Source organism: Miniopterus natalensis, chromosome 5 (genome assembly GCF_054644295.1).
Source record: "Miniopterus natalensis isolate mMinNat1 chromosome 5, mMinNat1.hap1, whole genome shotgun sequence".
Taxonomy (NCBI): Eukaryota; Metazoa; Chordata; class Mammalia; order Chiroptera; family Miniopteridae; genus Miniopterus; species Miniopterus natalensis.
Genome location: NC_142085.1, coordinates 86,835,955 through 86,852,141, shown reverse-complemented (window position 1 = coordinate 86,852,141; position 16,187 = coordinate 86,835,955). Strand labels below are relative to the sequence as shown.

General features: G+C 37.7%; 1 protein-coding gene across 1 annotated transcript in view; it reads right to left on the bottom strand.

The window, feature by feature from the left end:
* SNX9 (sorting nexin 9) overlaps window positions 1–16,187 on the bottom strand; it is a 73,853-nt gene that overhangs the window by 45,801 nt on the left and 11,865 nt on the right. The window contains exon 2 of the mRNA XM_087817712.1: window positions 971–1,057. Coding sequence (XP_087673838.1) covers window positions 971–1,057 — 87 coding nt within the window. The remainder of the gene's footprint in view (window positions 1–970; window positions 1,058–16,187) is intronic.

The following is a 16,187-nucleotide window of genomic DNA, read 5'->3' as shown; positions in this document are numbered from 1 at the left end:
AGTCCACCATGGTCTCAGGCGTAAAGGAAAAAACCTCAGGGATCTTTGACTCTTTTCTCACCAACAGTATCTAATCAGGCACCAAGTCAGTCCTCTGGGTCTGAGAAGCCTCCTATATCCATCTTCTTCTAACTCCTATTGCTATGACCCAAAGTCATGTCCCTAGACTCCAATTCATTCAATACACCTCTACTAGATTAATTTCCTGGAAGTGCAGGTCTCTTCATGTCACCCCCCTACACTACCACCAACCACAAAAACCAAGCAAAATCCTTAAATGAATCCACTACTTAACAAATGAAGTCCAAAGTCTGTATGGTTTGGCGCACAAGTCCTGTCTGATTTGGCTCTAAGAGCCAGTTTTCTTAGCCTGTCTCTTACTGGTCTGTACATACCCTGTACTCCTGGGACACTGGTTTACATGTAGTGTTTGTTCCGCAGCAGAGAAGTAAAAGCAGAGGCTCAGAGGCCAAACAGATGTGGCTTTGAATCCTTGTTTTGCCACTTAAAAGTAGAATGACCTTGGACAAGTTACTTAACTTCTCTAAGTCTCATTACTCTCATTTGTAAAAAGAGATGAAAAATACCGACTTCACAGAGTTCATGGGGAAAATACATTAAAGAAAACATGCATAGCACTTAGCCAAATACCTGGCTCATGGGCTGTCAATAATAGTTGATAATGTGGTAGCTGAGACTTCTAAGGAGCACTGAATACTTTCTAATGTCTGCACCTTTGATCTGGCTGGGATGTCTCTCTTTCCATTTCTATCTGACAGAACCCCACCCAGCTATCTTTAGGGGACTTTTCTCAATGTTTATAAATTATTCTTACTTCACCATCAATACTTCGTAAGCAATAGGAACAAAAATGTGGGTTTGAATGATCAACTTATTAAAAAATAAAAATATTAAAAATAAGTCCTCAAGGGACAATCCGATTTAAATGCAATCACTGTAGTTTTCTTACCGGATTTGTAATTGTGATGATTTCTCCTTCATTAACTGTCAGTTCATTATTTCCAGGTTCAGCAGCAAAATCATACATAACCCGAGCCTGTTGGGAGTGGAAAGGAAAAGAAGTTACAAATGTAAACTTAGTAAAAAAAGAACCACCTTCGACCTCACTCTACCATGCTGGTACGAACAGGTACAACAGCGGCTGTGGCTGTTTTGGAAGAAAGGAGACCTATCACCAAAGTGATTCCCCAGCCTCGTCAGGGGAAGAACCACAAACCGCAGTGGGAGTCCCTGTGCTGTTTTGGAAACGGGGGGTTCTGGTAGCTGCCTGCACTGCACTCAGAGATTGCCCCCCAAAGTCCTCAAAATATACCCATTTTATCAAGGGGAAAAAAGGTGTGCCCCTGCTTTCCAGGAGCTAGGAAGTGGAAACACAGACACTGCTCATTCTGGGAGCACTCTCTCTCAGGGACCAGAGCTGTACTGAGAGATATACAAATAGGTACACATGTGTAAGAGTCTTTCCTCTTTAGGTTATTCCCTTGTCATTAAAGCTCTCACTATTCTTTATCTAGAGCCACTGGGATGGACTCTGATAATGCATTATCCCTAGCCAAGTAAACTCAGAATGCAGGACTTACTTATACTCTTCTACCCACTGTACAATGATTTATAGGGCTGTGGAGACTGGCCCGGCAACGTGAACAGGTGTAACTTTCAAACTTTTTCTGGCAATGAAATCTTAATTTCACAGAAAACAGACTAAAGGGAAGCCATTCTGGGTGATGTGAGGTTACTCCTCCAGTCCCTTCCTTAAGAGGGTCCTTGAGGCACCAACCCGGAAATGTGGATTCCTTGGAATACTGCCTCACATGTATTCCAAGAGAGAATCACTGTTGTAAAAAATGTATTTTATATGTAATTTTATGGTATATAATAAATATATCTTGCTTAACCATTTCAAATTCTATATAAATGTCTTTCATGGGCTATCTTGTAGAAGGAAATCCATCTAATAAATTAAGGCTCACACGTACCTAGAAACATAGCTTATTTTTAAAGTAACTGTTTTTCCTAAGAGGCAAACTAAAGTTGACCTCCAGGGCTAGTCAAATAGGATGGCTGGAGTTCACTGACCTAACAAATACCTTTTTACTGAATACCTACCATATGGGAAGAACTGTGTGAGGCCTGTGCATTCGCCAATGCACTTTCTCACACTTGCTTAATGATGCCTGAAATCCTTATTACAAGGATTAAAAATTCACAGCCAGTAATAAAAGGGAAAAAAACCCCAAATACTTATTTTGAAATACATAAAAAATAATAAGATGGACTGATGGGTGAATATGTGATAAAGCAGGTATAGTAAGTGCTGTTTATAGAATATAAATGGTGGGTTTATGGTGTTCAATGAAAAATTATTTCGACTTTCCTACGTGTTTAAGAGTTTTCATAATAAAATGTTAGAAAGAAGCAAACAGTAGTGTACAGTCTGTCAGTGAAGAAGTGATATCTGGTCCCTTACTTCCATCTTTACAGAGAGGTTGGAAGGGGGGATGGAAAGAAGACTGTAGGCAGAGAATTCTGGAAGCATTGGTTTTCATTAGGTCATTACAAGGACAAAACTGCTGAGGGATTTTTCTCATACAGCTGTAAAAGTAGATAGAATTCTGCTTGTCATGTTGTGGAATATTTTTTAAGAACATGTCATATCACCTTCAATCCCTTGTGCAAAGAGGGCAGACATGAGATAAATGCATGAGGCGGGTGAGGCTGGTCCTCCACTGTGAGGAGGGTCCCTGAACCAGGACACACCCCACAGGACAGCAAGCTTCCTGGGGAGGGGTCTGGTGTGCTGACAAGAGCCAGATATTTTCCTACTGTTCCTTAAGAATCACAGTTAACAATTTTTTTTAATCCAGTTAACTTCGACTAATCCCCAAATACAGAATACCAAAGCATCTTGTTTACCTTTACAACTTGGTGAAACAGAATGTCAAAATGAAAACAAAAAATGGAAACTCTTACACATTTAAATGTAACTAAACATTTACCCACGAAAAAATATATATAAACACTGTAGGTTTATTTAAAAAACTGATCTAAGACTTTTTTAAACCTAGAGATGTTCCTTAAAAATTAGAAATGCGAATAATTTGGAAAACAAAAAGATTTAAAGAGCACGTCTCCAAATGAGCATAACATATCAACAGAAAAAATAATTTACCATTCAGTCTAGAGGAGCAATTATTCTTTTTTTCTTTATTTCTAAAGAACTTTAAATTTTATTTTTTGATTACAATTTACATATATTATTCTGTATTAGTTTCAGGCGTACGGCACAGCAGTTAGACAATCACATATTTTACAAAGTGTCCCCCCCGATATTTTAAGTATCCACCTGCCCCACACACAGTACATCATTTGTGGCTCTGCTCCCCGTGCTGTACTTCATTCACACCCTGTGACTATTCCGTAACTACCAAACTGCTTCTCAATCCCTTCCCCGTTCTCACTCAGCCCCCCAAACCCCTTCCACTCTGGCAACCACCAGTTTGCTCTGTCCATGGGTCTGTTTCCATTTTGTTTGTTTATTTTGGAGGAGCAATTATTCTTACAAAGCTTAAGTAAGACTGGAAGCCTTCAGCTCTGGACAGCTCTGGACACTTTCTCCCAGTGCCTACTTCTCCTCTTTCCTGTCCTTACATTTGGCTTCCACCTGCCTCCTTCTGTCTTCCCTATCATCCCCTTTTTCCTCTTACTCACTACGAGCACTATCCAAACCTAAAGACACTGACCTGGACCCCACCTGCCAATCTCCCTATTTTTGATGTGGCCTTTGAAATAGAAGTTGTTTTTCTACATTTATTTTCCAAAAATGAATAATAGAGAATTCATCAATTCAAAATAGAAACACACACACACACACACACACACACACACAAAAACAGAAACAAAAAAACGGGCAGCAAAAAAGTTCACCTAGAAGGTTAGAATACGGAAGACACACTCCCACTCTTAAGCATCTATTTCTTTGGTTTCATATAAATCACAATTAAATTTTGGGAAAAGGCAGTAAATCTTCAGCAATGTAGCTCTCCCATCTTTTAAATAGAGACACTCAATTAAAAAGTGAATAAAATATATAAACTTTCAGAAATCTAAAGGACTGAAGAATTCCTTATTGACACCCATGAAACTGAAGTTTATGATGCAAGTAATAATTCTATATAACTAGTTTACCTTTTTAAATGGCAAGTTTGTTTTACTTAAGCACACTCATTTACTTTTTATAAAATCTTATATATTTAATGCCTTCCTATTTCTCATCTTTACCTAACCACCAAGATCATCAGAAGAAACAGAACTTATTCTAACAGACCCCAACAGCATTACTGTTTGTCATTAATGTATGTAGATGTACTGTCCCTACTGTAAGTGGTTAAGGCTTAAGTGCTTTTCTTTTTTTAATTTATCTTTATTGTTGAAAGTATTACAGATGTCCCTCCTTTCCCCCCCATTGACCCCCTCCACCCTGCACTCACCCCCCTCCCCAGCCTTCACACTACTGTCTGTGTCCATGGGTTATGCATATATGCATATAAATTCTCTGGTTAATCTCTCCCCACCCACCCCCGCCATATTAATCTGTGATTTCAATCGATTTTGTTAAATCCTGGCTTGTGCTGGGGTTCAGTTCTTGTTTTGAATCAAATATAGAATCTTAAATATCTCTAAGATTTCATCTTGTTAGATTCAGCCCACTGCTCCTACCTACTAAGTTTTCTGAATTCTGTAGCCACTGTCCAACTATTCCTTATCCTTCCCTGCTAAGTCATCAGAAAGCCTGGTAAGCATGCTTTCCATAGTTTCACCTGCTTCGTTAGTTAACTGTTAAAATATGGTAGCCCAGGGTCGAAGAGAGCTGCAAGAGATAAGAAACTCTTTCCAAGGGCACATGGGTTAATTTGTTATCATGTTTTGGATATGGTGCTCTAAAAATTTCCAAAGAAAATAAAGTTAATCTATTTCCTTAAATGTTCACAAGCAATGAGTTTAATAATCTATTCAAGAATCTATTCTAGCCCTGGCTGGTGTGGGTTGTTGGGAGTGTGGTCTCATACACCAAAAGGTGGCAGGTTCAATTCCCAGTGAGGGCACGCATGTACCTAGGCTGCGGGTTTGATCCCCCGCTGGGGCGCATAGGGGAGGCAACTGATTGATGTCTCTCTCACATTGATGTTTCTCTCCTTCCTTCCCCCCCAACCTCCCCTCCTTGTAAAAATCAATAAAAACATATCCTTAGGTGAGGATTAAAAAAAATTAAAAAAAAAAAAGATTGGAAGGCAAACAGGATCTGTATAAAAGGCTACATATTCTTGCAGCTCTCATTCTGAGTACTGTGGTTCTCACTGTTCATAAACATATACTTAAAAATTTTTACAGCAATGACAAGAGCAATATAATGAAGTTAGAATGGAAGAGTAAAAAAATGTTCCTCTTCTGACAAAGGATATAAGTGCTAACAGACTTGCAAGTACCCTTCAAAACGTTATGCATTTGACACGTGTTTGCACATAAACGCACAACCACTTAGAACCATGGTACATATGATGTTCTCTTCTACAGGTCATGCTTCACTTGCTCTTAGGTCTGTCTCTTCAAATCAGTATATTCACCTTGTTCTCTATCACGTCGCCAAGGTTACTACTCAACTTCCAGGCTAAGCAAACGAAAACCTACCCCGCTGTGGTTAAGAAAATAACCTCATCCCCACCCCAAATTAAAATAGCTTTATTGTTTTCCTGACTGTAAGATGTGCATTGTAAAAAAATAAATAAATACAAACGCACACATACACATACACTTGCTTTTCAAACCCGAGACCGTTGGTGGAGAACTTAAATATACCCCCTGTAACAGTATCTGAGTTGCCACCTCCCAGGCCCCAGTATTGTGTACTGACAATGCTTTTCATTTCTCCTACAACAGGGGAGGAAATGTAATTATTATGGGCAACATCGCAATTAAGCTGGCTTTGAAACCAGACCATGCAGGTTCAACTAGGCCAAATTCCTTAAAGCTTAAAGTCTCTGTCTGAAATTCCTTAAGAATAAGATAAGGATAATAGCATGAGCCTCGTGACACGGATGATAAATGGAGTAATAAATACAAAGCACTTAGAACAGTGACTGGCACAAAGGGCCCAGTAAATGTTAGCTGTCATAATCTTTGTTGCTTTTTTTTAACATCACACACACACAGCATGTACTAAAAATTGTTGTATAACTTTCCTCTTTCCAGCCCACCAAGGGCTCTGGAACTAGCTTTGGAGCTCAAGGGAAAGAGCTGAGTGCCTGGTTACTTATTCCTACAAAAGTGGGTCTGGAATCTGTTACTTCACCAGATCGTCTGAGAACCAGACCCATCTAAGGGAGGGGGCTCCACCACCAACACCCCCTCCACCCACGTGGAGAATGTGTATAGGTAGAGATGATCATCAATGCTGCTGCTGATGTCCACAAAGAATCCCTCACTCTCAGTCATTTGAAAAAATATTAGAATAATAGTAATTTAACTAGATCAATTTTAAAATAAACAGGCAAAAATCAAGTTTCTTGCCCTAGCCAGTTTGACTCACCCTAGAGAGTCGGCCCGAGGACTGAAGCGTCCCAGGTTCAATTCTGGACAAGGGCACATATGTACTTTAGTTGCAGGCTCGATCCCTAGTCAGGGCACATGCTGGAGGCAACCAATCGATGTCTCTCTATCAAATCGATGTGTCTCTCTCTCTCTCCCTTCCACTCTCTCTGAAAAGCAATGGAAAAAATATCCTCACGTGAGGACTAAAAAAAAAAATCAAGTTTCTCTAAATAATAACTTGATTAAAAAAAAATTAGGAGGATATTCCAATAGCAACAAAAACAAAATACAAAAGAAGAGATAACCAAAAGCGTAAAGAACCTTACTGAAGAAAACCTATCAATAAATCACACCATGTTCCTGAGAACAAGGTACAACACCATAAAGATGTCTTTTTATAAATAAATCACAATTGATCCAAAATCCCAAGGATGCCCAATGACTTCAGTGAGAAGTTCAACAAATAGGAAACATAAAAATGGAGATAGAAACATAAAAAGTAACCAGTCAGAAATGAAGAAAACAATAACTAAAATGAAGAATGCATTAGAGGAAATCAACAGTAGATTAAATGAAACAGAGGATACAATCAGCGATTTCGAGGGTAAGGTAGCAGAAAACACCCAATCAGAACAGCATAAAGCAAAAAGAATCCAAAATAATGAAAATAAGGAGCCACTAGGACAACATCAAGCATACCAACACTTGTATCATAGAGGTACCAGAAGGAGAAGATAGACAGCAACGAATTGAAAACCTATCTGAAGAAATTATGATGGACAACTTCCCTAACCTGGCCAAGGAAATAGGCATATAAGCCCAGGAAGTGCAGTGAGTCTCAAACAAGATGAGCCCAAAGAGGCCCACACCAAGACACATCATAATTAAAATCCCAAAGGTTAAAGACTAAGAATCTTAAGAACAGCCAGAGAAAAGTAGTTAACTACAAGGGAGGTACCAGACTGTCAGCTAATTTCTCAACAGAAACTCTGAGGGCTAGAAAAGATTGGGATGAAATACTCAAATTGATGAAAAGCAAGGACCTACCTATAACCAAAATTCTCTACCCAGCAAAGCTATCATTTAGAATTGAAGGACAGATAAAGAGCTTCCTAGATAAGAAAAAGTTAGATCACCACCAAGCCACTATTACAAAAATGTTAAAGTGAAATCTTTTAGAAGAAAAAAAGATAAAAAATATAAATAAAATGTCAGTAACTATCAACAATTACTTTATTTATTTATTTACTTATTTATTTTTATTGGTTTCAGAGAGGAAGGGAGAGGGAGAGAGAGAAAGAAACATTATGATGAGAGTTGTCATTGACCGGCTGCCTCTTGTATGCCCCTGACTGGGGATCCAGCCCACAGCCTGGGCATGTGCCCTGACCGGGAATCAAACCTCGATCTTCTGGATCCTAGGTTGATGCTCAAAGGCTGAGCCACACCGGGCTGGGCAACAATTACTTTAAATGTAAACAAATTAAATGCTCTTATCAAAAGACACAGGGTGGCTGAATAGATAAAAAAACAGGACCCTTACATATGCTGCCTACAAGAGACTCACTGCAGATCCAAGGACACATACAGACTGAAAGTAAAGGGATGGAAAAAGATATTTCATGAAAATGGAAACAAAGTTTAAAAAGCTGGGATAGCAATTTATACCAGACAAAATAGACTTTAAAACAAAGTCTGAAACAAGAGACAAAGAAGGACCCAGCAATTCCACTTCTGGGTATTTATCTGAAGAAACTCAAAACTCTTAATTCGAAAAGACATATAACATTCATATGTTCACTGCAGCATTACTTAAAATAGGCAAGATATGGACGCAATCTAAGTGTCCATCAATAGATGAATGGATATAGAAGAAGTAGTACATATATACAATAAATTACTACTCAGCCATAAAAAAGAATGAAATCTTGCCATCTGCAACAACATGGATAAACCTAGAGGGTATTACGCTAAGTGAAATAAGTCAGAGAAAGACAAATACCATATGATTTCACCTATATGTGAAACCTTAAAAAACAAAACAAAAACAAAATCATAGATATAGAGAACATCTTGATGGTTGCCATATGGGAGCGGGGTTAGGGGGATGGGTGAAAAAGGCAAAGGGATTAAGAAGTACAAATTGGTAGTCACAAAATAGTCATGGGGATGTAAAGTACAGCACAGGGAATACAGTCAATAATATTGTAATAACTATGTATGATGTCAGATGGGTACTAGATTTATTGGGGTGATCAGTCTGTAAGTTATATAAATGTCTAATTACGACGTTGTACACCTGAAAGCAATATTGTGCATCAACTGTAATTTAAAGCTAAAAATAAAATTTTAAAATAAAATTAAACTACTCAGAATATGCTTCTTCTTAAGGTCATCTACATAAAGATACACACAACCGGGTTACATGAGGAATACGAGCATCCGCTTTAAACTGAATACTTGGACGAAGGCCAGTACTCTTACAACTATGATTTATTTTTATCAGTGGTTCCTCTTCAGAGCAACTTCTCTTCTAGATTCATACAGCTAATATAAAACTCACCACAGAACTACAGCTGGTTTTTATTCTATCACAGTGTATGGTTAAAGATAGAGTAAAATAAGACTGCCAATGTGAATTAAGTTAGCAAAATAAAATACAATTTGAAGAGCTAACTTAAAGTTTATTATACCAAAAACAGACGAATGAATCATATTTAATCAAATGAAGAGATTTACACTAAACAGCAACCAAGGGATGGGAGAAGATTACAGAATAAGGGATTCCTTACATGTGAAAATTGAGAAGCCAGAAAAGCTCCTTGGAGGGGTCCTAACTGGACACCTTCCACAAGACAGGAAATGTACCTCTGACCAGGTTTTGAGAGCATCTGCTTTTCCTTTGCAGTGAATCCTTCCTGTACACTAATAAACACCATAAAAAGGGAAAACCAAGGAGAAGAACGACGATGAAGCAGGGCTAAGTGTCTTCAGGCGTGAGGCACCTCACCTATGTCCTTACTTAGTTTTCAAAACAACCCTAACATGGTGGTATTGCTCAGTTTTGCAGAAGCAACAGCAGCTCACATAGATTCCATACATCAAATTACCTGTCTTGAGGTAGAATGACCAACAAATGAAGAACTGGAATTTTAACCCAGCTCTTTGCCCTACACCTTCTGTGATGTCAGTTATCCTGGAGCCCAATCATGTCCTGGCCCCTTAACTGATCTTCCTGCCACAATATTTCCTCTTATCTTCGCACACTGCTAGTAGAGGCTCTCTTGATTAAACAGGCATTATGCCACATATCAAAAACTCTGAATGATTCCCGATTACCTAAGATCAAGTTCAGATTCATTTTCTGGTGTTTAAGATCCTCCAAAATCTAACCCCACCCTAAAAATCTAACCGTCTCCCACTCCACAATGCTGTACGACTCCCCGCAGAGCACTCTCTTTTCTCACCTAGTGAGACACCATTGGCATTAACTCTGTAGAGTGCTCACAACATTCATGCCCTCTTCTTCCCTCTCTACTAGATAACAACCCCCCCTTCCCCGCCCATTTTGTAAGGTAACACCATTTTCAGCTCTAGGGACAGATCTAGGCCTGATTAGCCTCAGTCAGTGTTTCTCAATAGTGGTGCAATTAGCATTAGGGCAAGCGAAGGACTATTCTTTATTTTTGGACTATCCTGTACATTAGAAGTTTAACATCCTTGCAAGAAATATGATAGGCTCTGGCATAATTACAGAGTGATTTGTTTGCCTACGATCACAAAGCTAGAAAGTAGTGAAGCTGGGACTGCAACCCAGGACTGTCTTGGGGTAAAGGTTGGGCCCTTTCCAGGACACCCAGGTGGCTTGCAGCTTACTCGAAAAAATCAACTACTGAATAGCTGCCACTGATCCCGCCAGGAGGATATGAAAACACACAAGGAAGGGCCACTGCCTTCAATGGCTGATGGGAAAGAGAAATAGTTACAAGAGAATATGGTGTGATAAACAGAATGCACAGTGAAACAAGCACAGTAAGCAGGCAGGGAAGGAGGGAAGGAACAAGGCAGAGAAAGCAGGGGAGAGGCTATTTTGAGCCTTAATGACTTGGTCACTATCTTCCATTTTCTTATTGAATATGGTCTTGTATAGTTGTTTTTTAAAACACTAAAACCAGGAGGGCCTCAAGGGCAGAGACTATGCTTGTCTTTACTTCTTTTGTATCTCTACAGTAAACCTAGTTACTTCAGTTGCAAATAACAGGTAAGCACTATTAGGTTTCCTACACTTGTAAGATCTTCTAAATTTAAAGAGCTTTGGTATCATTTCCTTTATACCACAGTATTTCAGTAAACTATGTTGTTATTTTTTAGATAAATGTCTAAGAACCATTTTCACTAAAAATGTTATAGAATCACTTCTCATAAATCATGATAGGCACAGGATATTCATTTACTAACACCAGCTGATCCAGTTAAAACAGTAAAGAACAAATACTGAATTCATCATCTACCGTCAATTCTCTTCAAAGTCTGATAGGTCCAAAAGAAACTTCCTCTAACCTAAGTACGTCCAGGTAACCAGCCACAAATCTCGACAATATGACTCATTACTAGGAGAGTATCATGCAGCCTATATTCCACATGACCAATTTTCCACATTTACTAATGCTCCCCGCACTCTGTATAAAACATGTGGGATAAAATGCTACTCCCTACTATACTGGGGCAATTCCTATCCCACCAGTTGAATCATGTGCTTATCAAGATGGTTCTTAAACCTGTTGATGCCAATTGTACTTATTGTTGTAGCTAAGCAATTGAATTATAACATACATAATGAAACAAGAATGTGAAAAAGAGTAATTGTTTCAAAAAAATAAGTTGAATGTTTTGAGGAGCTTTGATAAAAAAATAAGTTGCTAAAAAGTTTACTGTCATAGTAAGTGTAGTTTAGAAAATAGTTAAGATAAATAGGAAATAATTTTTAAGAATCTAGGATTCTGTATTCACAATGCTTTGAAATTGTTTTTAAATTTGTTTAAAAAAATTAAAAATGGAAATTATAGGCAATGCATTATGAGATTACCCAAGATGGATCATTTAGAACTCCAATCAGAGGTACAAACTCAAAGAAAAGACCCTGGCTTTCTATCAAAGGATTGGTGAATAAATGAGTATTTTATGTATTTTAAGTTGAAACAACATGGTTAGTATTTCCTGTTCAATCATCAGCTTTCTAACCAACTACATGTACCATTTGGAAGTGAAAGGTCAGGTCATGTCTTTGCCACTCTGATGTAATGAAAGACATCTAATCAATCCCATTCTCCTCAACTCCAGCTCTAAGCATCCCCCTGCTGCCAGTACCACCTAAACTGTACAGAGGCTTTAGAGAGGATTTGGTTAAGCACAGAGAGTCGGCAAGAGGAAAGCTACACACACATATCATAAAACCTTTGGGTATGTCAGCTATGGTCACAGTACCTATCGCAAAATTTGTTTTAAATGTCACTGGCAGATTCCCACAAAAGCCAATAAATAATAGTTTTTAAGTATCATCACCTAAGCACCTAGCTAAATAGATGGCACTGTCCTTACCTTAATGCGTATCAAGCAACATAAATATAGCAAGCTATTAAGTTTTCAATATGTTACATGGTATACCATCAGTCTGGATAGTTCGAGATTTAAGGACTTATTCTTAATTTTAAGTAGAATAACAGTAATTCCTGTTATGTGGTTTTAAAATTTTTTATGCGTATATACTAAAATATTTATCATTAAGTAATATCTGAAATTTGCTTCAAAATAACAAAGGAAGGCAAAATAGAAGCGGAAAATTAGAGCAAATAAAATTGGTCAGGAGATTATAATTGTTCAGATTAGTGATATGTACACACTGGGCTCAATGTACTGCTTCACTTTTGTCTGTGGTTGGAATTTTTATAAACACAGAGTTAAAATAAAAAATATTAAATCATGCCAAATGTTTAGACAATATATTCAATAAAACTTACTGTCATTGAGGTTTTAACCACAAGTCATATAAAATTTCAATAATATATTTCATATAAAAAAATCACAATGAAACCAGAAAAGAACAAAGATTCATTAAATCTCAAAATTGTATGCTAGCATGATACCACTTCTTCTAAAGCCCATGAGAACACTGTGACACATTGGGATCTCTAAGAGCTCTGCCCTCAGGCTCCGGGAGCACGCCTGCACCTTCAAGCATCTGTGTAGCCTGAGACCACTGGAGAGCAGCCTGGTCCCCAGGTCACAGGAACTTATGTATGGTGATCAGGGCTCTGGCATTTATTCTGAGTGAGATGTAAAACTATTGAAGGGTTTCAACAGACCTAAATTGTCTTTTTTCTTTTTTTTAAGTGTTGATCTTGCCTTTATTGGCCAAAGCTAACTGCGGGGAGGTAATGCTCTGTTCACTTTTTATATCAGATTCAAGTCTTAATTCATCCCTTCTTGAAACTTAATTGATTTTATCTAATTAAAGTGACATTAAGAAAATCCTGTGCTCCATTTAAGCCAATTGGTGTGAGAGCTACAGAAGGATCAATAGACTATCTTTTTATACCTAGGAATATCCCAGTCAAGTCAGTTGAAAATAATTTTTAAATGCAATTTTTAAAATCTCTAACATACTGAATTTTAGATGCCATCTGATAGGAAATTTCAGATCACATGTCCTGGAAATACTGAAAGTAAATGCAGGGGTTGGCAAAAGTAGGTTTATAGTTGTAACATTCTTTTGAGTTAATAAAACTATTGTAATAATCATGACCAGAATGTTTTTTTCCATATGAACTGTAAACCTTCTTTTGCCTACCCTGTACATACACATTTCAGACTATTTGCTCCTTTGGGTTATAAAATAATTGGTTTGGCTTCCCTCCTTCAGGTTTTGACTTGAGGGTCACCTTTCCAGTGAGATTTCTTTGGCCACCACACCTAACAACGTGTGTGCGCACTCATGCAAACGCATGCAGACACACACACGCACATGCACACATGCAGTGCACACGCGCACACACATGCACACACATATGCACACGCACGCACACATACACGCACACACATGCCTTCATACATTCTGTCCTCCTTCCCAGCTTATTTCTCTCCTTGCTGACTTTATTTACTGCCATCTAGTCCCCTAGAATGCAAGGTCCATGAGAGCAGGGATTGTGTGTTAGTGCAAGGATTTTAAAATTATTTTCTTTAATGCTGTGTTTTTAATGCTTTAACAGCTTCTGGCCCACAGTAGGTGCTCAACAATTTACTGAAGGAACAAAATAACATGATGACCTCCCACTGTAAGTATCTGCAACCTTAGTAAATGGATCTGCTAAAACACATGTAGTGGTATCACGTCACAGATTTTCTAGCAATGCCAATGTGCTTTTTTACCTCATTCAAACTCTTGTCCTCCATGCCTCTAACATCCTGCCTCGTTTTTATCTTGTTCTGATATATGAAAGGTAATTTACCAGAATTAGCAAGGCACACCATGGCAATGGCAAAAAGAATCAAACTCAAATTGTCAGACACCCAGATCTGGTAAACTGGGTTAGCAAAGTATGGGGTAAGAGTCAGTTTGAAAAGTTCATCACCTCCACAAGAGTAACTTGAAATCAGAAAAACTTGCTTAAGCTCCCCGAATACAGTTAAGGTAGACTCTAGATCTTGGGGTCTAAAAGATCCAGTGTATAGTTTATTTTTATAATAAAATTAATAACACTGCTCAACCATAACAACTATCCTTTGCTTTAACCTCGATGACAGTGAGTTTTAAAAACATTTAGCATGATTCAATTTTTTAAAACTGTTTATAAAAATTCCATTTTGGTAAGCCCTTTACATAAATTTTTACTTAATTCTTATGAAAATTTTGTAGAGATAACATTTTTGAAATGTTAGTTTTTCATCTTTAGGGGTGTTTTTTCCCTTATCTTTTCTCCTGCCTTCTGAACCCAAACCAGCAGTGCCCACTGCCTCAGGAGAGAAATGTGACACAATAAAGTCTTCCTGGCTGTGGGTTCTAAAGGCCCTAAGAATAAACTATAGGCCTCGATGGAAAACATCTGAGAAATACTGCAGAGAGACAAAGCAAGGCCTCAGTTTCTCCCACCCCACTCCCACTCTTAAAGCCTGGAAAAGATTATCTGGGCGAGGGGAGGGAGAGACAGTGGGATGGGAACATAATTTGTTATAAACTATTACAGAAAAAATAAAGCTCTATTTTTTTTCCTCACCTGGATGGTACAATGGAATTTACACACTAGTTCATATTATTACTTCTATTTTACTGATGAGGAAACTGAAGCATTAAGTAACTTTCCAAAGTAATGTAGCTGGATTTGATTGGGATTTGACCCAGACTCCCAATCTCTATGCCATACCCCCACTATGGCACTGAAACACAAACTTCATAATCACATAAAACTTATTTTATTCATTTATTGCCTCTAAATTGACAGACACAACAAAATTTCTCTTCTAGGTATAAAACTCAAGGAAAACCAAACACTAATAAGGGAAATGGGCTTTTATGTAAAAGCTACCTTGAACCATAGAGGAATGCCAACAACCTCAAAATTAATTCATTACGTACATACATCCCCCACAAACAACAGTAATTATACAAAAGAACAATTCATTAGAAATATTTAATGCCAAAAAGACACTATGAAGTCATTAGTATTTTTAAATGTATCCATATTTTATTTATTTTTTACTTTAAATAATTTTTTATTTTTTAATTATAGTTGACATATATATATTAGTTTCAGGTGTACAACCCAGCGATTAGACATTATATAACTTATTAAGTGATCTCCCTGATAAATACAGTACCCATCTGACACCATACATAGTTATTACAATATTATTGACTATTATTTCCTACGTTGTACCCTACATCCCCATGACTATTCTGTAATGTCCGTATTTTAATAATAACATAATCCACATACAGTTTTTTAAACAGTACTGCAAATGTGAAGATACACAATCTGTAACAATGTTTGCTCATTCCATTTAAAGATCCCTGAAAGCTTATCAGCTGAGAATCCCTAATCTGGAATAAACTCTGGGTGTTTCCAACCAGACACACAAAACATTTCAAACATTTTAACTAAAGTGCTAACCTAAAAATCAAAAAGAACAGATCCTTTTTAACTACCCAAGCACCATGTCCACAGGCACAGGGATTTAGAACAAGACATGCCACAGAAAGAGCCTATCTGCACAGCACATGTTGTTCACTGGTTCCTAGTGGCTCAAAGTGACAAGTCCCAGATAAAATTTTAGATCACAACAAGGAAGACTGGAAATGTACTTTCTGTCCGGCAAGGGCAGTCACTATAATAATGAACTTTAATAGAAGAGACCTCAAACTAAACGTGTTCTCATTTAACACCATTCCATAACCTACTCAAGTAGAGAAATGACCCCTCTTCTATATTATGATGAATGTAAATCAGAGTATATTTAACTGGTATTTATTTCTACATAAAATTTTCAAACTGTGGCCTCTATATTGACATAAATTAATTTTTACTCTT